Raw genomic sequence first — 21,323 nt, forward strand, 5'->3', positions numbered from 1 at the left:
TAAATAAAGCTCATACTCTCAACACACTAACTGTAAAACCAAGATAACAATAGAAAACCTTTGTGTTGATTCATTAAACTGTCATTGAAGGACCAGTTATACTGAGACAGAATTAAGTTTAGCACGTTGACAAGCACTTACACACATAGGCCTACAGAAAGCCACATTACTGTCTCAGTAGCCTTGGATTAAGACTATCAGATGTACTTTACCGAGTCTGACTTTTACTTTCGAATCTATGATATGCATGTCAAAATCGATAATACATCTATGCTAGTCTTGATCCAAGACTACTGTATCAGCAACATTAATCACAACAACAAAAAATTGGGTTATCTTGTTTTTCAATCATCTGACAAGACATTTTATACAGTTTTCCAGCTTGTTGTTCAGGAGAGCTCCATAGTTATTTGACTTTCTAATACTGTCTCATAATGTGATTGTATTCATGTGATGTTGTCACACTGTCATTTGTCTCCATGAGTATTGTGTTCATTAAATGTAATGCGTAACAATTGTTACTATCTTACCATTTATTCCTTCTCCTCCTACTGTCCTATGGGGTGCTCTAGCAAAGGGAGACATGGCTGAAATGATTCCAGTCGATGCCAGTTTACCCTCCTGCCCTGTGGATGTTTATGAAGATGCACTGTCCTCAATGGAGAGTGACAACTTTGTGTTTGTGGAGAACACACATCCCAACAAGATCTTAGAGGGCCTAAACAGCTTACGACTCAAAAATGAGTTTTGTGATGTGATTCTCTGCTGTGAGGGACAGGAGTTCTCCTGTCATCGTAATGTACTAGCCTCCTTTAGCCCTTACTTTGAGGTAAACACACATCCTCATAATGTACTAGCCTCCTTTAGCCCTTACTTTGAGGAAAACACACATCCTCATAATGTACTAGCCTCCTTTATCCCTTACTTTGAGGTAAACACACATCCTCATAATGTACTAGCCTCCTTTAGCCATTACTTTGAGGTAAACACACATCCTCATAATGTCCTAGCCTCCTTTAGCCCTTACTTTGAGGTAAACACACTATCCTCAACTTTACATGTCAACATCTATTGACACAGTGTTCTTAAGGAAATGGCATTCCTCTTTGGCTTTCATATGAACCGAACATAATCCAACCAATTCACTGTTGACACAATATAAATAAGACATGCATGAACAATAAGCTCTCAAAACCAGCCATTCACCCTTTCAACCTGCACAGGCAATGTTTACAACAGAGTGGATGGAGTCCTATGGAGTTACATTTGTGTCTTTATTAACCAAACAAAAGAAAAACATTTGAGAGAGAAAAAATATAAACAGAGCAAAGAATAGTTTTGAATGAAAACAAATTAAAACAGCAAGCAAAAAATAATAATTTGTAAGCAAAGGAAATGATATAAAGAGAACAAAAAACTATTTTTAATTAAAACAAATTAAAAACGCAATCAAAAAAATATATTTGCAAGCAAAAAAATATAAGATTTGAAAGAAAATAAAAAATAATTGAGAACAAAACTTTTAAAATTCAAGAGTAAAAAAATAAGGAAAAACGGTTTAAACTACATAAAACAAAATACTTAGTAAAATGTTTGGGTAATAAAATGTGTTGTGCTAAATAAAATGTTTTTAATGTTTTTTTTCCTCATTTTCGAATGAAAGTAGTTTTTTCTGATTGCAAAATGCCTTCTCTCTCAAAACCTATGTCTTTGGTCTCGATTTTTTTTTTCTCTCTCTTGGATTTGTTTGTGTGAGGGGTTAAAGTTCAGAAGGCGGGTCCTACGCTGATAGATGTAAGACACCTCTCCATTGGTCACTTGGAGTCTGAGTGACAGCTCCCCCTTCCTTATGTAGCTTGTTGAATGCAGGGATGGAGGTGTGTTACGGCCAGCATGGTTTTTTGATTGATTGAATTATTAGCAGTTTGCAAAAAAGAAAAAAAAACATGAAAGTATAATGCAAGGTCAGCTAAGAGTATTTAAAACCCAAGAAAGATGACTTGTTTCCATTGGGGTCCTTTGTACTCAATTCATAGAGACATTTAATGACAGACAGATATATACTACTATGCAAAACATCATAAAAACAAAAACAAAAAAAATATGTACAGTAAACAGTTTGAGTAAACAGATTGATGGAATACTTTATTAACAGTAGGATACAGAGGTACAATTGTACAATGATTGTTATAAGGATAACACAAAAAGGCTTGTTTCCATTGTGGTCCTCTGGGACTGAGGTCAGAGCTCCATTCCAGCTCTGGACGCTACACTATTCGTTACAATATTGAGCATTTTAAGCTATTAGCAATTCAGATGATTCCCTAATGTTAGGTTTCTGTTCTACTTACAGTTTGTGATCTGTATTTAAAATTGTTGTATTGTTGTTACTGTTATAGTAGGCCTGTGGTTCCCAAACTTGGGATCGGGACCCTCAGAGGGGGTCCCCAGATTAGCTTAATGGGCAACATTGTTTTCTCTCTCAACAGTAAACAAACCAACCTATACAGTATTAGTGTATACAGGGTAACACATTTCTAAAGTGACAATTTAATGACTTTTAAGACCTTTTTAAGGCATTGTGCGCTTGTCGTTCGACTATTTTCACAATATTTATCTGTGGAACCGAGTCAAATTAAATCTAATGCCTACAATTTCAAGTGCTTGTCAGGGTGGGTGGTCCCCAGTTCAAGTATGATTATTTTGGGGGGTCCCCAGTTCGAATATGATTATTTTAGGGATTCACAGCCTGAAGCACACTATCAGACGAAACGTTTCCAAAGCAGTCTATCTGGAATGGGCCTGGCCAATAGGCCAGTCACTTCAGCCTTGCCTTAATTAGAATAACGAATATAACATAAAATAATATATTTTGAACTGGGGACCCCCCAAAATAATCATACTTGAACTGGGGACCACCCACCCTGACCCAGGCATTAGATTTAGTTTGACTTGGTTCCACAGATAAATATTGTGAAAATAGCCGAACTACAAGCGCACAATGCCTTAAAAAGGTCTTAAAAGTCATTAAATTGTCACTTTAGAAATGCGTTACCCTGTATACACTTATACTGTATAGGTTGGTTTGTTTACTGTTGAGAGAGAAAACAATGTTGCCCGTTAAGCTAATCTGGGGACCCCCTCTGAGGGTCCCGATCCTAAGTTTGGGAACCACTGGCTTACTATAACAACAATACAACAATTTTAAATACAGATCACAAACTGTAAGTAGAACAGAAACCTAACATTAGGGAATCATCTGAATTGCTAATAGCCTAAAATGCTCAATATTGTAACGAATAGTGTAGCGTCCAGAGCTGGAATGGAGCTCTGACCTCAGTCCCAGAGGACCACAATGGAAACAAGCCTTTTTGTGTTATCCTTATAACAATCATTGTACAATTGTACCTCTGTATCCTACTGTTAATAAAGTATTCCATCAATCTGTTTACTCAAACTGTTTACTGTACATATTTTTTTTGTTTTTGTTTATATGATGTTTGCATAGTAGTGTATATCTGTCTGTCATTAAATGTCTCTATGAATTGAGCACAAAGGACCCCAATGGAAACAAGTCATCTTTCTTGGGTTTTAAATACTCTTAGCTGACCTTGCATTATACTTTCATGTTTTTTTATTTTTTTTGCAAACTGCTAATAATTCAATCAATCAAAAAACCATGCTGGCCGTAACACACCTCCATCCCTGCATTCAACAAGCTACATAAGGAAGGGGGAGCTGTCACTCAGACTCCAAGTGACCAATGGAGAGGTGTCTTACATCTATCAGCGTAGGACCCGCCTTCTGAACTTTAACCCCTCACACAAACAAATCCAAGAGAGAGAAAAAAAAAATCGAGACCAAAGACATAGGTTTTGAGAGAGAAGGCATTTTGCAATCAGAAAAACTACTTTCATTCGCAAATGAGGAAAAAAAACATTAAAAACATTTTATTTAGCACAACACATTTTATTACCCAAACATTTTACTAAGTATTTTGTTTTATGTAGTTTAAACCGTTTTTCCTTATTTTTTTACTCTTGAATTTTAAAAGTTTTGTTCTCAATTATTTTTTATTTTCTTTCAAATCTTATATTTTTTTGCTTGCAAATATATTTTTTTGATTGCGTTTTTAATTTGTTTTAATTAAAAATAGTTTTTTGTTCTCTTTATATCATTTCCTTTGCTTACAAATTATTATTTTTTGCTTGCTGTTTTAATTTGTTTTCATTCAAAACTATTCTTTGCTCTGTTTATATTTTTTCTCTCTCAAATGTTTTTCTTTTGTTTGGTTAATAAAGACACAAATGTAACTCCATAGAGTCCCATCAGATAAGAGTAGCCATCAATGGAGTAGAACCTCAGATGATTGGCATGATGGTGAACTATGCCTACACTTCAAAGGTGCTCATCTCCACAGCAAATGTGCAGGTGATGTATTATCATCATAAACCTTATTAATTCTCTCAGTTTTTGTCCTGCATCTGTGTTTTCAGAACATATGTATTTATTTTATTTGGTCTAGGCCCTGCTAGCAGCATCAAACCTGCTAAATGTCATGGCTGTTAAGGAGGCCTGCTGTCATTACATGGAGCGTCACATGGATGAAAAGAACTGTGTAGGAATTCACTGCTTTGCTGAGGCCCACTCCTGTAAGAAGTTGGAGAAACACAGCATGGATTATATTGTGGAACACTTCAGTGTCGTCTATCAGCAGGTCAGAGATTGAGGGATGCATTTCCCAAGTTGTTTGTCTGTTGTTGGGTTTTTCTGTGTGAGACAGGCCAACCTAAGCTGATACAATATTAAAAGTTTTTTATTACTAATACTCCACCAACACAACTGACAGAAACATCCAATCAGTCATTGGTCAGTGATTGGATGAAAATTAACAAGCTACTGTCACTTTTCATCAAAACTCATGTTACCAGTGAGCACTAGAGAGGTGAAGTTTTGTAATGTATCAGCTAGTGTACTGTATTTCTTCCGCCCCTAGGAAGAGTTTCTCTCTCTCTCTCTGGACAAACTGACAGAGATTCTTTCCAATGATGATCTTAATGTATCCAAGGAGGAGATGGTGTTTGAGGCTGCCATGTTGTGGTTAAACAAGTGTCCTACTAGGCAGAGCTTTGAAAAGGTCAGTCACTTCCCACTCTTTCACATGATTTTCTATAGACCGTAGAGAAGTCAAAGCAATGTGTCTGGATTCTCTCATGCTATGTGATTGAAGCACTGCTACGGAGAATTGGAGATACATATTTTTAACTATGTCTAAAAGGCCAAATCTGTCATCATGTCTGTGGTCTCCTTCGTATTTTAATTCAGTTTAGATTTGAACATTCTCTAGTTTGCACCCAGCTTAATTATGGAGGATTAAACACCACTGTTGTTGCACACCAGTTACGGGTGCAGCTCAGGAGCATTTTGTGTCAGGCAGTTGTGAAATAGATTATGAAAATATAAATAATGGTCATGATTATACTTCCTAAACATATAGGATACAAAAAGTACAGTATTAAATGGTGGCACACTGTATGTACATGTTTGATTCCTCACCTTGTCTTGAGTCAGATGTAGAGATTTGAAAGCAATGTTTAATGTTGTTCAGCCCATATTCAGTTGGACTAGTAAATAACTAGTGATCTATTTGTTCTTGAAGGTACTTGAGCATATCCGTCTGCCTCTTATCAGCCCCTCCTACCTCCATGATGAGATTGAGTCTCTGGATGTGGTGAAAGAATCCCAGGGCTGTCAGAGGCTCATCTCTGAGGCCAAGAACCAGCATCTCCTACCTTACAGCCATAGAGCTCAACCACGCAGGGCCACAGGTACCCTGCCTCACACATGCATGCATGTTGCAACTGATTCTGGAAAAAAGACATCAAGGGTTTTCTATTTCCTCAAATGTGTAAACATACCTGGCAATACAAATTGTTACTGTCTTTTTTTCTTCAGTGTGGTGTCTGGGGATTTTTCAAGAGTTTAGCCTCCTTTAGCCCTTACTTTACTCAGCTAGCCTGGTTCCAGCCGAATCTGCCTTTGCAAAATCGCATCGCACTTTAGCCCTCGGCAGATTAGGTCTGGCCCCCCTCCATAGAGATTCCACTTCTCTCCCTCCGCAGTGGTGTAGAGCCAACCAGGGCCCAGTATCCAAATGTGGGCGGGCTTATCACCTTATTTGGAGCAATGACGTACAAGGAAGCACTGCTCTGATTAGTTCGTGAACAAGGAAGCACTGCTCTGATTGGTTTAGGTCTAACCAATAGAGTCCGTTTGGATCTTTTTGTAACCGCCCCTTGGAAAAAAATCTATCGTTGATAGGGACCAGACTAATATCCACGCAGTGTGTCGTGTGATATTGTCTGGCCACGCGAGGCTATTACTCAGCACCAGGCACCATCCACCCGCCTGGTGCTGTTTTTACTGTATGGTCTAACTCTATATTAAAATGTGCTGTTTATGTTTGAACCCTCTATATTAAAATGTGCTGTTTATGTTCTAACCCTCTATTAAACGGTAAAGTGATACTGATGTTGGGAGGAGAGGACAGCAACAAGGTGCTTGCCAGTGTTGAAAGCTTTAATCCCTGGACCTATCAATGGAAGACTCTGGCATGTCTGCCCTTCGCTGTAAGCAAGCACAGTGTGGTTGTGTCAGGTGAGGTGTACCATCGCAGTCACCTGGAGTAGAGATAGGGATGGGTGATATGGAAACAAAGATTATGACTTTTTTTTTCTGTGACGCCTAGCTACATGATTTTAGCCTGATTATCAGCCTGAAGCTGCGTGGAGCTTCAGTCTGAAATTGGCTGCAATGTCTGCGATTACTAGGGGGAGGGGATTCAAATCTCCCTAAACCAATCACAAGAGATCCACGGATCCGCCTACATCTGACGTCATCGCACAGCTTGTTTTAGCAGATATTCACTGATTGGCTTGTCGTTAGACCACCCCCACCTCCGACTCTGATTTGACAGGTTTTTCTTCGACCGTGAAAAGGCTCACATTATGACACCAGACCAAGAGGAGCTCACTCAGAGAGTGGGCGGGGTCTATGGTCTGGAACCAGGCTAACATGATTTATAATTGGGAACCAAATGGGACCCTCACTGGTCTGTAACTCTGAGGGCCCTGTCTTCCAAGGCCATTGCGCTACAATATCTTCCCATTAGGCACGGAAATTACGCCTGATTTGTATAGATAGCAAATGATCTAGCACCAACTTTGTGCGTTGAGGTGTGTTGATCTTAAAATAAGGCGTGTTCTGGTGCACCCACAGCGCCTAATCCAAACAAACATCAACACATTGATTGCAAACAATGTATCTTGAGCTGTAACCATCTTTATTGCTTTAAAAATCAAGGAATAACTCACTGTTTTAATTCTGCTCTTCTCCCACCATAGACTCTACTCTGTATTTGGCTGGAGGAGAATTAACTGGTTATTCAATCAGTAGGGAGATGTGGCGCTATGATCCTTCCCATGATGACTCCTGGTTGAAGATGGCTCCTATGAAGTATGAACACCAAGAATTCAGTAAGAAAGTCTACTGTATATATATTTTCCTTTATCTCTGACTACTCACAATACAGGAAAGAAAATAGTTGACTGACACAGGCTGCAGTTCAAGAGGCTGTCTCCACAGTGCTTTACAGGGTCCATTACAGTTACCCATTCACACACACATACACACATCGATGGCGGAGGCAACCATGCAAGGTATCAAACCTGCTCACCGGGAGCAGTTATGGGATCAGTGTCTTGCTCAAGGACACTAACCCTGGGGGAGCCGGGAATTGAACCGGGAACCTTCTGATTTGACCCAGTCTTTTTTGTTTTTCCCCTTGCACAACCCCACATGGTCCATAGGCCTGGTGACGCTGGATGGATATGTGTATGCAGTGGGTGATGCGGATGGGGAGGAGAGGACCGGGACGTTTGTGGAGCGCTACACCCCCAGCACCAACACCTGGCAGCTCATAGAGACTCCTGACTCCATGTGTTCCTATTACTACCCTGAAGGACCTGATGTGGTCGCACTAGATGGACTGCTCTATTTTATTGGTATGGAACAGGGTTATACACCTGCAGATTCAACCTGCTGGGTTTCATGAGGGTATTTCTTGTGTGCAAATGTCCAAATCCTTTATGTTCACCTGATTCGAATGCTATCAATGCATTGAATGGGCGAAATAGGCGATTTATTAGACCTTTGAATGGGCGAAATAGGCGACCTACTTACCTACCCGCGATTTATCAGACCATTCATTGGGTGTTATCAAGACATACTGACCTACCAACGGAGATGACTTAAATAGTTCAGTTTCGGTTTTGGTTTTGGTTTCGGACCATGACGGAGGCGCGCAGTCACAGGCGAACTGTCACCCCGTGAAGGACCACCGAGGGAGCTAAGGCGACCGAGTTGCCGTCCTGAACGGTGTGACGTTCGCCTGTGCCTACTCAGCGCCGTTCGAGTTATGTACCGATAGGCACAGAATCGTAAATATTGTTGTGGGGACTGCTCCGCCTCCAAGTAGGTCAGTAGCTCCTGATTATGCCCCATGAATGGTCTGACAAATCGCGGGTAGGTAAGTAGGTCGCCTATTTCGCCCATTCAAAGGTCTAATAAATCGCCTATTTCGCCCATTCAATGCATTGATAGCATTCGAAGCCGGTGTTATGTTTGTTCTTTTCCTAATAATGTTTTGCCATGTGTCCTCCTGGGTCCTTAAAATAAGGCGTGTTCTGGTGCACCCACAGCGCCTAATCCAAACAAACATCAACACATTGATTGCAAACAATGTATCTTGAGCTGTAACCATCTTTATTGCTTTAAAAATCAAGGAATAACTCACTGTTTTAATTCTGCTCTTCTCCCACCATAGACTCTACTCTGTATTTGGCTGGAGGAGAATTAACTGGTTATTCAATCAGTAGGGAGATGTGGCGCTATGATCCTTCCCATGATGACTCCTGGTTGAAGATGGCTCCTATGAAGTATGAACACCAAGAATTCAGTAAGAAAGTCTACTGTATATATATTTTCCTTTATCTCTGACTACTCACAATACAGGAAAGAAAATAGTTGACTGACACAGGCTGCAGTTCAAGAGGCTGTCTCCACAGTGCTTTACAGGGTCCATTACAGTTACCCATTCACACACACATACACACATCGATGGCGGAGGCAACCATGCAAGGTATCAAACCTGCTCACCGGGAGCAGTTATGGGATCAGTGTCTTGCTCAAGGACACTAACCCTGGGGGAGCCGGGAATTGAACCGGGAACCTTCTGATTTGACCCAGTCTTTTTTGTTTTTCCCCTTGCACAACCCCACATGGTCCATAGGCCTGGTGACGCTGGATGGATATGTGTATGCAGTGGGTGATGCGGATGGGGAGGAGAGGACCGGGACGTTTGTGGAGCGCTACACCCCCAGCACCAACACCTGGCAGCTCATAGAGACTCCTGACTCCATGTGTTCCTATTACTACCCTGAAGGACCTGATGTGGTCGCACTAGATGGACTGCTCTATTTTATTGGTATGGAACAGGGTTATACACCTGCAGATTCAACCTGCTGGGTTTCATGAGGGTATTTATTGTGTGCAAATGTCCAAATCCTTTATGTTCACCTGATTCGAATGCTATCAATGCATTGAATGGGCGAAATAGGCGATTTATTAGACCTTTGAATGGGCGAAATAGGCGACCTACTTACCTACCCGCGATTTATCAGACCATTCATTGGGTGTTATCAAGACATACTGACCTACCAACGGAGATGACTTAAATAGTTCAGTTTCGGTTTTGGTTTTGGTTTCGGACCATGACGGAGGCGCGCAGTCACAGGCGAACTGTCACCCCGTGAAGGACCACCGAGGGAGCTAAGGCGACCGAGTTGCCGTCCTGAACGGTGTGACGTTCGCCTGTGCCTACTCAGCGCCGTTCGAGTTATGTACCGATAGGCACAGAATCGTAAATATTGTTGTGGGGACTGCTCCGCCTCCAAGTAGGTCAGTAGCTCCTGATTATGCCCCATGAATGGTCTGACAAATCGCGGGTAGGTAAGTAGGTCGCCTATTTCGCCCATTCAAAGGTCTAATAAATCGCCTATTTCGCCCATTCAATGCATTGATAGCATTCGAAGCCGGTGTTATGTTTGTTCTTTTCCTAATAATGTTTTGCCATGTGTCCTCCTGGGTCCTAGGTGTTGATGTTAATCGGGAGAATGGTTCTGTCCCACAACACCCCCAGGTGTGCAAATACAACCCTAACACGAGTGTATGGACAGAAGTCTCTCCTACGCGTGTTAGACGTATGGGTTTAGCTGCCTGCACTCTCAAAGGAAAAATCTACGTCATGGGTATTTTAATGGCTCTTCTTAGTTTCATAATGTACACTTCAACTTGACTGTAGTTTAGGCACATAATGGAGTCCACTAACAGTCACTATCCTGTTAATTCCTTCTTATGAATAGGTGGTGTGAATAATCATTTCAAAATCACGACTGAGGCGGAATTCTACGACCCAGAGACCAACCAGTGGACCATGTGTGCCCCCATGAAGATGCCACGCTGCAATCCTGGTGTAGTTGTGGTGGATGGAATGATCTACGTCCTAGGAGGTTCGGGTGTCGTGGGCAGGTAAGAGGCTGCTGCTTCATGAAATCCTGGGAAAAGGTGGCTGCTTGTTCACACCAGACATTACTCTCTTGACTATTTGTCTCTCTTGTAGGGATCAACCCACCATCGAACGTTACTGTGAAGACACAGACTTGTGGGAAATAGTCGGGGAGATGCCCACTTTTCGCAGTTTTCCCGGCTGTGTCTCTCTCTGGCTAAGGAAGGATTCAGACAGACCCTGATGAAGACCTGCTAGGTCGATATGCGTTGGTCATATTTTGTTGTCAAGGCTTACACCCCTGCCCGACCACTTCGGTCTGCCACCTCGGGCGACTGATTGCCTCGTCGCTCAGGGGTCCTTCTGGCCGATCTACACGGTCACTGCTTTTTTCTGTTTTGGCCCCACAGTGGTGGAATGAACTCCCCACTGATGTCATGACAGCAGAGTCACTGCCCATCTTTCGCCACAGGCTGAAACCCCACCTCTTCAAGAAACACTACCCTTCCTACTTGTTGTCAATTAGTTGTACGAGCTCTTGTCTTATTGGATCTTCTTTATTCGATACTTATTTGTTTTAGCTATTTGTTTCATCTGTTTAAGACAGTAGGTAGCTGATATATTGCACTTTTACCTTAGCGCTAGGTATACTCTCAGTTGCTTGTTTTAGAAGAGAATGCACTTTATACTCCTGGTGATTAGTAGTTTCCCTGCCTACCTATGTTGAATGCACTTATTGTAAGTCGCTTTGGATAAAAGCGTCTGCTAAATGACTGTAATGTAATAATGTAAATGTAATGTAATGTTGCCTTGCTCTAAATAAATCTATATATTTTTTCACTTAAGACGGAGTGCCTTGGAATTGTTTTCTGCAGTTCACACCTTTTTGGCAAGCAGTACTTTTGGAAACCCCCTTTTTGTTCTTAAGGAAGGATGCACTCTGTGAACTGAGAGGAAGATGACAGAAAGATCCTCTAGGTTACTAACATACATTAAAGACAATAGTTCAGAACTACTGAAGGATGATGGTGGCACAGGGAGCAGTGTCAGTCTATTAATCACGTTTTAATTTATGGGCACATAACGAACAAAAATGGAGTGGCAACAAAGCACTGTTTTGCTGAGAAACTTATGGTTTTGTTTTGTCTCCTTCCCTAAAAGTGACTATTTCACAGTTCTTTAATTTGACTGGTAACGTTATATAATAGAACATGTCTCGTAGTTGCCCAAAAAAGGTCATTGTTCATGTTATACGCCAGTGGTTCACAAAGTGGGGTCCCAAAATGAACAGTTTCACTGTAGTTTCACTCTTATTTCACTGGCTAGATGGTCAGCCAACGAGAGAATGTATAAGACTAACTATTCAGATCTTAAGTTATATTCTATCCATCTACAGTAAAGACTGTTGTAGAATTCTGTACTAAATCTAATTTAACAACAAAAATGTTCTCTTAAGCTGGTTTCTGGCACTAAATATTTTCAACTGGGGGTTCATATATCAATTAGACATGAAAATGTTTGCAAACGACTGATATAGGCTACTGTGAGCTGGCATGAAGAGTATGTACTTGCTAGTGCATGACTTGACCAATAGATGATGCTAGCTCTACCTGTGATGTAAGGATGTCTTGTATCAGTACTTAGTTCACAGTATTTTGTTTGGTATACATATAAATATAATGGGCCTATTGTGTTCTATGAGGTCTTCAACTAAATTCTGTCATATATTAGAAATGTACAATTCACTTGGTGTGGGTCTACTTTAGTGCACGGATTGCATATCCAAGGACTATCCAATCAGGTTGAATAACAAATTGTACAATAATACATTGCATTGTACCAATTATCTTTATTTTGTTTTATATGTGAATAAATATTTGTTTTTTTGCTAACAGGAGTTTTTATTCAATGACCATTAATTTACATCCTATTTTAAACTCCCAGTTCCTCCCAAAGATTAATACTGCTGACTCACCAGTTAGGGGAAAAAAAGCATAACATTTTTCATCATATTATTAACTACTGTAGCTAGTGGCCCGTTAGGGTCATTTTTGAATAGGTAAAAAGTACCCTTTACATTTCTTCATTGGAACGAGGTTTCTGATATCCTCAGAAACCGATATCTTAATGCAACAAAATGAATTACCACCATTTTAGTTAATTCTGATGGTTTGTGTGCGTGCATGACGCAGGTGAGGAACTATGTATGAGATTACTTTTATTTCTCTTAATGTGCCAAAGTTTATGTTTCCTTTACAATTAACACTGCGTCATGATGTTTGGTTATATTAGTGTGTTATACTGTATATGTCAGTCAGTGAGTTGAAGTGCAGCTTAAATACATAATGTGCCTGTTTACTGATGTTTGTGATGTATGAATCTATATCTGTAGGCTAAATTGTGTAAGATGCAATTTGGTGGCCATTTCATTTGTGTTTAGTTAATGAGTAACTGTGCCAGGTGTTGCAGATATAGCTAAGTAGTGCTCTATTGAAGGAGGTCACTGTGACCTTGTATTTGACATGACTGAACTGTAATTTGTGTTTATTTGCTTTATATTTCTCTGTATTAGAGACCACACATACACGAAACTGCATACCTTGTACGGCTGTACCCTGTGCTTCATCAGTAAAGCCTCCAAAAAGTATTCTCTGACCGAGTCTAATATTTCTTATGTGATTACTCAAACCACTGTTGCACCGAGGTCCCTTCCTCACAGTCTCTATGAAAAAAAGTGACATATGTGGTGTTGAGGGTCAAATATGACCCAGCAGAGAAGTGTGGCTCAATTCCCCCCGTTTACATGTTTGAGAGTGAGAGAAACTTGTCCTCTATTTGCATTTTCTATAATTTTTTACCTTAGATTGTATATGGGTAAATTTTTACCCTTAACACCACAGATGTCACTATTTTTAATAATATGAAAAAAAATGTTAAAGTTAAAAAACAAGTGTTTTATTTTGTGTTCTAATGTTAGTCTATTATAGCTAGATAACATCATTCTCCATCGTCTTCATTATAGGAAATGATGTAATGAGTGTAAAAACTAGCTATATTGAAAGATGAAACCCTAAATAATATTATTAAAAGTGTTTACATGGATACGAATGCATAACAGTCAGCTATGAGGTGGGGGGAAAATAGAAATGAATTATATTTTTTTGTAGTATTTTGGGCTGAGTTAAATCACGGGTAAAATTTGAACCGCTAACATCAAAAGCACAATGCAAGGGTTAATAAACCAACATTCCGCACACGTTGTGAGCTTGTAGATCGGCTATTTCTTAACTCAATAAGCTTCAAGTCTCCACATGTCATTTGTCATACAGTAGTATAGGCCTACACTTCATTATATCCAGTGGTGGACAAAGTGCTCAACTCGGGAGTAATATTTGACAAGGAGTATGACACTCATAGTCAAATACTACTCAACTACAATTGAAAGTTGCTGAGGGAAATTGATCCCCAGCATCCATATTCTGCAGTAGGCCTAAACATTAGCCAAAAAAATCCTGATCCACAAGCTCTCAACGTGTTAGTAGAGCTATTTCTGGTGAAGAGTATTCAAAAGTATAAATTACATAAGTACTTATTTTTTTTATCAGGGGTAGTAGATAAGGGCCCGTGCCTGATGGCACCATTAGCCCGGTTCATAATCCACTAAATATCGACTAAAAACTACATTGTTAGTTTTACTGAACAAGTTCATGATACATTATCCTAACTGTTACAATTGGATTGGAGTGGTACTGAGGTTGTGGGACATTTTGTCCCAAGTTTTTAATTTCAAGTCGAGGACCCCCAAATTGACATATACATATCTGGCCGCGGGCCCCCATCTGAAAAGGTTTTGTGCCAGGGACCCCCATAAGAGAAGATTCATGTTAAAAAATAAATAAAAAAATACATTATTCCAAATTGTCCAAACATTTTCAATATATATTTGTTTAAATAAAAAAACATATTAGAGTTTGCTCAGATTTCAAGCTCGCAGCGCGGCACTAAGTGGTGCGCTCCATGTTAACCACGGCAGACTAATTGAAAACACACATCCCTGCTTCTGGTGACTGATGTCCTTCTAATGAATATGGCGACCTTTACTTTATTTGGTTAATTTTCTAATGTTAGACATAATAGATACTAGATAATATCTAATACAAAATGAAAGCCTGGCTATCAAATTGATACTGTGTACCCCTAAACCCTATTCTAAACATTGGGTGAAAATATTAGTGTAGTAGAATGAGCCTCAGTCAACCAAGTGCATGCAACTTTGGTTAAAATTAAGGTGTAAATACCTCTATATTCTGTTAGTACGCTATAGAGTGCTTGTTCAGTAAAAGGAGTCTCCCATATCTCTCCAGCTCTTTACAGCAAATGCATTTTCAGTGCTCTGTTTGGCTTAAATGTTGTCACCTACCTGAAAATGTACTGTGTAATGTAATGTAAAAGAGCTGGAGAGACCCATGTTTACTAAAGAGCTGGAGAGACCCCTGTGACCGAACAAACGCTCTGATTACCATTATCAGAATATAGTACTTTAACCTTTTCAACAAAAACAATAAAATACCCAAAAATATCACTTACCCTACCTCGACCAAATAATACAAATATTAATAGGTGGTCATAATAAGCGTCGACTTCAGGCCATAACTTTTCAGCCATTACTTGTTTTGCTGCCTTTGTTGTATGCACAACGGTTGTTGAATTGTGACCGAAATAAACTAAACTAAACTTGACAAAGTAAACAGTTAAACATCCCACATAATTGATTTGTTTCATTCGATTTCTTTATTGCAATAAAGATGTACAAAGTATAGATAATTTTAAATGTTAAAATGTTAGAAAAAGCATATCTGTGACAGGTAACAGTAGATTACAGTATATGAAAACATTACTGTTTCAACCCAACAGGTTGATGCCGTCCACCTTTGTGGGTGAGCTGGAAAAAATAAAATAAAACAGGCTTGAACCATTTGTCAACATAGCTTTTCTTCCAAAAAAAAGGCATTGAAAGTATAGAAATATATATAAAGGAAATTTAATTTAATGAAATCACCCCCGCCCCCTAGAGAAAAGAAAATTCTACATGCAAATTAACTTAAGTGTTTTGGAAAGAAAATAACTTGGAGAAATTCTAAACTAAAAATAAATATATCCTCCATTATAATTTTGACTTTTAATATGTCCACTCCCTTAATTTGTGGTGATACTACTTAAATGTATTTACAGGTTTAAGTTATGTTTGTAGTGTGAACTAGGGGATGACACAGTCAGACAATCTTCAGTTTTCTCTCCACATCACACAGTTACAGAGCTTTAGCTAAACGTACATACAGTGCAGCAGTGCTTTGCAGAGGGGCTTGGACCCCAAAATGAGCTGCAAAATGTTCTGAGAAGGGTTCAGGGAATAGAAATATTTATATTGCGGAAGTAAGTCTGATAGGCTGATTTAGACTTTGTTGTACGATGGATTCAGGCAAATAGACAATATAAAAGCTTGTTGAGAGCTTTCCGATTACCTATTTTTGCGGCCGACTCTTGTCGCACGACAAAGTCTAAATTGAGCGGTGCAACGAGTCACAATATTACTGACAAATCTGACCAAACCGTTGAGAATGGAGGAAAATGCAAACAGCATAGATTAACACGCTTTATTTGGTTGTGATGTATCCACTGAAAGCAAGGTTTTGTTTTCATTTGCGTGCATATTGGAACATGAAAGACAAAAAAAAAACATCCCCTCTTATTTAAGTTGTAATGATACATATACATTATATGTATATATACCAATGTGTTTCAATATACAAATGTAACATAAACAGGTTCTTTGTAACATTGTTGCTTTGTAACAGTACTGAAGGGGTGAGTATATCACAGAGGTACAAGGGGCTTAGTAAGTACATTCGGAATTCTTAAAACCTTCAAGCTCTATTCAATACATCATGAAATAATCTTCAGAACTAGCGTGCGTGTTAAACCGTGATCCTACATAAAATAGTACCAAAAACTACACTGGATCTCTGCTGATTTTCCACGAGGGACTGAAATCTACGTTAATGCTCGTGGAAACCGGGCGAGGAAAAAAGAATATTTGTATAAATGAGAAAAGGGAAAAAAGATTCTACATGTGAACTCGTACTTGTAGTATATTCAGTTAACCTAAGCAACATTGTCACATTTCTCTTTTGAAATTGCATATAGGACAGGATATTATGTGGAAACAAATCAAGTCTAGTTCTAGAAGAGCCTATTAACAGCGCGTGAGGGGAAGGCAAAGGTCAAAACAGAAGAATAAACAAATGACAAAAGAACCCTGTTTTGATCCGTTAGATGATGGCAGTCAACACCTCTGTTGTCAGGCAGCTATTGAGGCCAATTCATGCTTTGCTGTACTTTTGCGCGAAACAAATGTTTTATTTTATTTTAAGATACATCAACACTTAAACTTAAACCGGATTCCGAAAGGCTCTATATTAGGCCCCTCCTTTCCCCGCCCCCTCCCATCTATACTGAATACCTTCGGATCAATTGGTTAATTGTAACTGTATGATGCGCCATTACGACAAAGTATGAATTGCCTGTACACTTGGCTATCTCCTTGAATCCATAGCAACCTTGAGAAGAAATGCTCCCGAGTAGCATACCAACTGCTCTTGGAAAGAAATAAAAAATAAAAACGAAGGAAAAAAAAGTCATGAGGGCTATACATAAAATCGCCCCCAACAACAGAGGTGAATGCTGTCACTCGCGAACGAGTGACCACGCTCGCTCCTACACAGAGTCATCTGCATAGACGTGCATGTTCAGATTCCCATTTTGAACTGTGGTCTGTTGCTTCTGCTAAACCAGCGATTCTCCCTCTTTTAAAATGATTAAAAAAAGTCGGGCATTTCACTACAACAACTTACACGCAAGTACAGAGTTTGTGGAACTAGGAAGCGAATGTTCTTGAATATGACAGAATGGCAAACTGCCAGAACTCTTTAAAAGATTAACAGAAATCTGTCCATGAACCCACAAGTTCCAAATCATGGCCATGTCTTCAGCGAACGCACAACGCAGACCATTCCACTAGAGGCGATTTATGGATTTTATAAATGCGTACACATAAACTGCGTAGAATGTACTGAACAATCGATGTGTTATCTTCACGTTACCAATGGATCACTGTCCATATCTGCACCCCTCCAGAGGAAGTCAACATTCCAGCCAGTATGGCTTATAAGAGAAAATCTTGACAATCAATAGATCTAGCATTAAGGCAAAGTCTTAAGTAGCTTGTGTGGGGATAAACGGCCAATTTATATTTTGTCGCACAATGTTTGCCGCTCACCAAAAACAACGTCTTCCAAACTGAGAATTTTCTTAGTTTTTTTTTATGCCGGTTGTTTTTTTTCCGTTGAGCGACGCAGTGGGCGTGACGCAGCGTATATTAGGCTTAAAGCTGTCTCTTTTAGGGTTTCACGGGAAAACACGGAACAGGGATGAAAGAGGTTGTAGTTACAACCGTCGAGTCAACAAGCAGCTTTGCGAGAAACACGACAGAATCCTAAGCATCGTCTATACCCCCCCGTCCCATTCATTTCTGACACAGAACTAAACAGAGACCACCATACGATCTCGGCTGTAGAGAGAGAAATATGTTATTTTGGACCGCTCAAAAATGTGGTCACATTTCAGGGAGTTTAGATTGTGACTGCAAAGGAATCGTTAGTGCACTAACAAATATGCCCGTTAAATTTGACGACGGTGTTAAAAAAGGAAGACTTGAATGTGGCTAGAATTAAGTACGACAAAAAGCCGTTGATAGGATGGTTTTAAACAGAAGAGGAATGAATGAGAATGTCGTTAACGCAGTTTGAGCGAGCCTCCACTTGCATGAACACAATTCTCCAAATAAAAGTATTTACTCATATATATATATATATATATATGGGTATTATTATCAGTGTATTATCAATAATTTAATCTGATACAACTGGAAAGGCACATCCATAAGGCTATAGAAGGTGTTGCAAAGCATTCTATACAGCTCTCTCTCTCCCCCCAATATTCCATCAAGAGAAATAATTAAATAAAATTATTGCTGCGTCACAAGAAGAAAAATAAAAAAAGAACTTAAGTTATCATGACATCAAGAGAATCCAGGGGATAAAAGCAGTGTTATCGATGACGTGAACATTGTGCAGAATTGTGAAAATCAACTTTTAAAGGGGTTTCTCCCACTTTGTGGGGAAAACCACAGGACAGTAACTGTAAAAGCCCAATTTATAGTTTGTCGCGAGCAACAAACTATAATAAGCCTTTTAAGATGAAATTCAGTTCAGAAACTTCATGGCCAAAAACCGTTCCAACCGTAACCACTTCAATGACATTGTTTAAATAGTCTTCCTACCGATGTCTGCGTGTCTGCCAGTGTTGGATTGTGTGTGGAAGTTAAGAGACTAAAAAGCACCAGTCTGGTCTGTTATGTAGAGTCCATGGACTATGACTCATGGTATACTTGACATTACTGACCACCATTTTAGTGAACATACTGTAGTTTGATTGATTTTCAAGGAAACCAATTGGATTCCATTCACTTTCACCACACCATGGTAATCTAATTGCATGGACAAGTTTTAACTTGTTTTTTAACCATCCTGAATTATACTTTGTTGTCCCATGGCAAAATAGGAGATCTACAAGCGCACCAACGCATTGCAATGCGACAAGTTGTTCGCTTGTCGTGAACACCTTGTGCGACAGTGTCATAAGACTATGAATTATAAATTATTGTGAGAATTTTCGCGGGGTTAATTTGATGAAATCATTAAGCATTTGAAAGTGCGGATAAATTTCGCCAAAAATAGCCCCTAGGAGGGGGAAAAAAACGATAAAATTTGCAAACAAAAATACAAACATCCATGATGTCATAAAAGGCGACAGACTGATCAGCGGGAGATGCAGAGGGCATTTTAAGGAGGGTTCATCGCCTGACAGTGTAAAACATTTTTTTAAATAAAAATATGTTAATTCAAAACAAAACAAAAAAACCCTTACAAACTACATTTTTTTGGGTGAAACGGTGGCCGGTAAGGTCAAGTACATCACAAAGTCACAGTTGGGCGGGTTCAAACATGCCACGCCCCCAGCTCTGGGCCCTTTAAGACGGAAAGTGTGGATGCGTGTGTTGTGTTATGTGTGTGCGTGTGGTCGTGTTGTCCCTAGGGGATCCAGTGGGTGGCGGTAGGTGTGGCATTATTACAGTGGTTCTCAAAGTTGGTTCCATTTTCAAGAGTTATGAGGGTCCCTGAAAGTAAAGCAGTTTGAGAACCACCGGTATTATTCCATAGATAATGGGAGTGTGCTTGGATTATACAGTAGTAGGTGTGTGTGTGTGTGTGTGTGTGTGTGTGTGTGTGTGTGTGTGTGTGTGTGTGTGTGTGTGTGTGTGTGTGTGTGTATTTTCTAAGAGTAGAAGGTGAGGACACTCTGGTGGTTTCCTCGGACCAGCAGGATGGGCGGCAGGCCCCCGGACAGTGTCTCTAGCCAGGCCATGTACAGAGCGCTGGACACGGCGCCTTTCCGGGCCAGGGGCATGCTCCTGTTGAAACACATGAACAATTTTACGATTTAGGCATTTAGCAGACGCTCTTAAAAAAACGCATACATCAAATGCAGAGAGAACAGTGTAGTGCCTCAGTAAACTAGCATCATTTTAAAATGGCATCATTTCTTTTGGAGCAGCGCCCTTCAAGCTGGAAACAGTTAAACTTTTGGAAGGGAGCGCCGGTCATTTGATCCTCCTGATTGGATGTGACAACCCGACAATCTACAACCCGACGTTGAAACATTAGTACAACCACAAGAAGTCCACGTTTACACTGTTTCAGCGAAGCCATTTGTGCCAATAACGCAGATGACAGGACATTTGAGCAGTAAGCACCTCAATAGGCTCTATTCACAGCAGCCATATTGTGAAGACATTCACACGTGTTACCAATGATACTAATGAAGGCTCTGTTCCATTCCGGTCAAACAGAGTCAGGGCGCTGATATTGTGCATGTTGGCCCACTGGAAACACTCTGTTACACCAGTGGGTCTACAGTTGGGGTCCAGGGACCCTCATGGGCTTCGAAGTGGCCCCTTACAGGTGTGTAACTCTGAGAGCTACCCTTACGGGTCCATTTGGTTCCATTTGTACACTCACAGAGTTATGGGGGTCGTGGAAACCACTGTGCTACACTAAATGGAACAGAGCCTTCATTAGTATCATTGGTAACACCTGTGAAGGAAGTGATAATATGGCTGCTGTGCATAGAGCCTATGGTTGATAGGTTCGAACAGTGCGGGCCTCACACTGTGTGCGAGCGCTATGGACATGATATCCAAAGCGCCCCTCAGCCTAAAAGGCGTTCTCTGGGGACATGGGCCCCTAATGGCTAGTAATACTTCAGAAGAGTGGTAGGTGATCTTACATGACGATGAGGTTGGCCGTGCTCGAGTGCTCCTTCAGAAGCTCGTTGAGTCTGATCTGGCGATTGGTCTGAAAGGACAAATGGAAAAAAGAGCATTGGTTTTGGATGCAGTCGTATGTCAAGTTGTCTGCTTCAAATAACTTTATTGACATTGTCAAGCAGTGGTGTGTCCCACCCGACACCAGGGTTGTAAATCCTAGTTAATGTTGTAATGCAGTGGGTTCTCTGAGTGGGG

At 40.1% G+C, this 21,323-nt stretch overlaps 2 protein-coding genes across 4 annotated transcripts in view; one reads left to right on the forward strand and one right to left on the reverse strand.

The window, feature by feature from the left end:
• Positions 1-663: 663 nt before the first annotated feature.
• On the forward strand, positions 664-11,383 carry LOC308078789 (kelch-like protein 24). The gene is made up of 13 exons (XM_080420141.1): positions 664-829; positions 4,302-4,431; positions 4,526-4,717; positions 4,997-5,137; positions 5,660-5,828; positions 6,523-6,657; positions 7,404-7,535; positions 7,869-8,063; positions 8,885-9,016; positions 9,350-9,544; positions 10,212-10,367; positions 10,482-10,647; positions 10,739-11,383. Exons 2-13 carry the CDS (start codon positions 4,366-4,368, stop codon positions 10,866-10,868), a joined length of 1,809 nt encoding a protein of 602 aa, XP_080276267.1. The 5' UTR covers positions 664-829; positions 4,302-4,365; the 3' UTR covers positions 10,869-11,383.
• A 4,009-nt stretch (positions 11,384-15,392) lies between these two features.
• The window catches only part of slc12a2 (solute carrier family 12 member 2), a 67,463-nt gene continuing 61,532 nt past the window's right edge, over positions 15,393-21,323 (reverse strand). The window contains exons 26-28 of one of the 3 annotated variants that reach the window (XR_013932547.1): positions 21,089-21,156; positions 16,202-20,213; positions 15,393-16,162 (exon numbers count right to left, since the gene is read on the reverse strand). Coding sequence is in view for 2 of the 3 variants with exons in the window: in XM_080419757.1 (XP_080275883.1) it covers positions 20,078-20,213; positions 21,089-21,156 (204 nt within the window). In the remaining variant the exon portion in view is untranslated. Of the gene's footprint in view, positions 20,214-21,088; positions 21,157-21,323 lie in introns of all 3 variants that reach the window. The other 2 variants (XM_080419757.1, XM_080419756.1) reach the window with 2 other exon arrangements.

Source organism: Gymnoscopelus braueri (assembly GCF_963280865.1).
Source record: "Gymnoscopelus braueri genome assembly, chromosome: 22".
NCBI lineage: Eukaryota > Metazoa > Chordata > Actinopteri > Myctophiformes > Myctophidae > Gymnoscopelus > Gymnoscopelus braueri.

Coding starts and splice junctions, on each gene's coding strand:
- LOC308078789 (XM_080420141.1), top strand. CDS start 4,366: ATGATTGGCATGATGGTGAACTATGCCTACACTTCAAAGGTGCTCATC. Junction 10,368..10,481: donor AGGAAAAATCTACGTCATGG/GTATTTTAATGG, acceptor TCTTATGAATAG/GTGGTGTGAATAATCATTTC. Junction 10,648..10,738: donor GGTTCGGGTGTCGTGGGCAG/GTAAGAGGCTGC, acceptor TCTCTCTTGTAG/GGATCAACCCACCATCGAAC.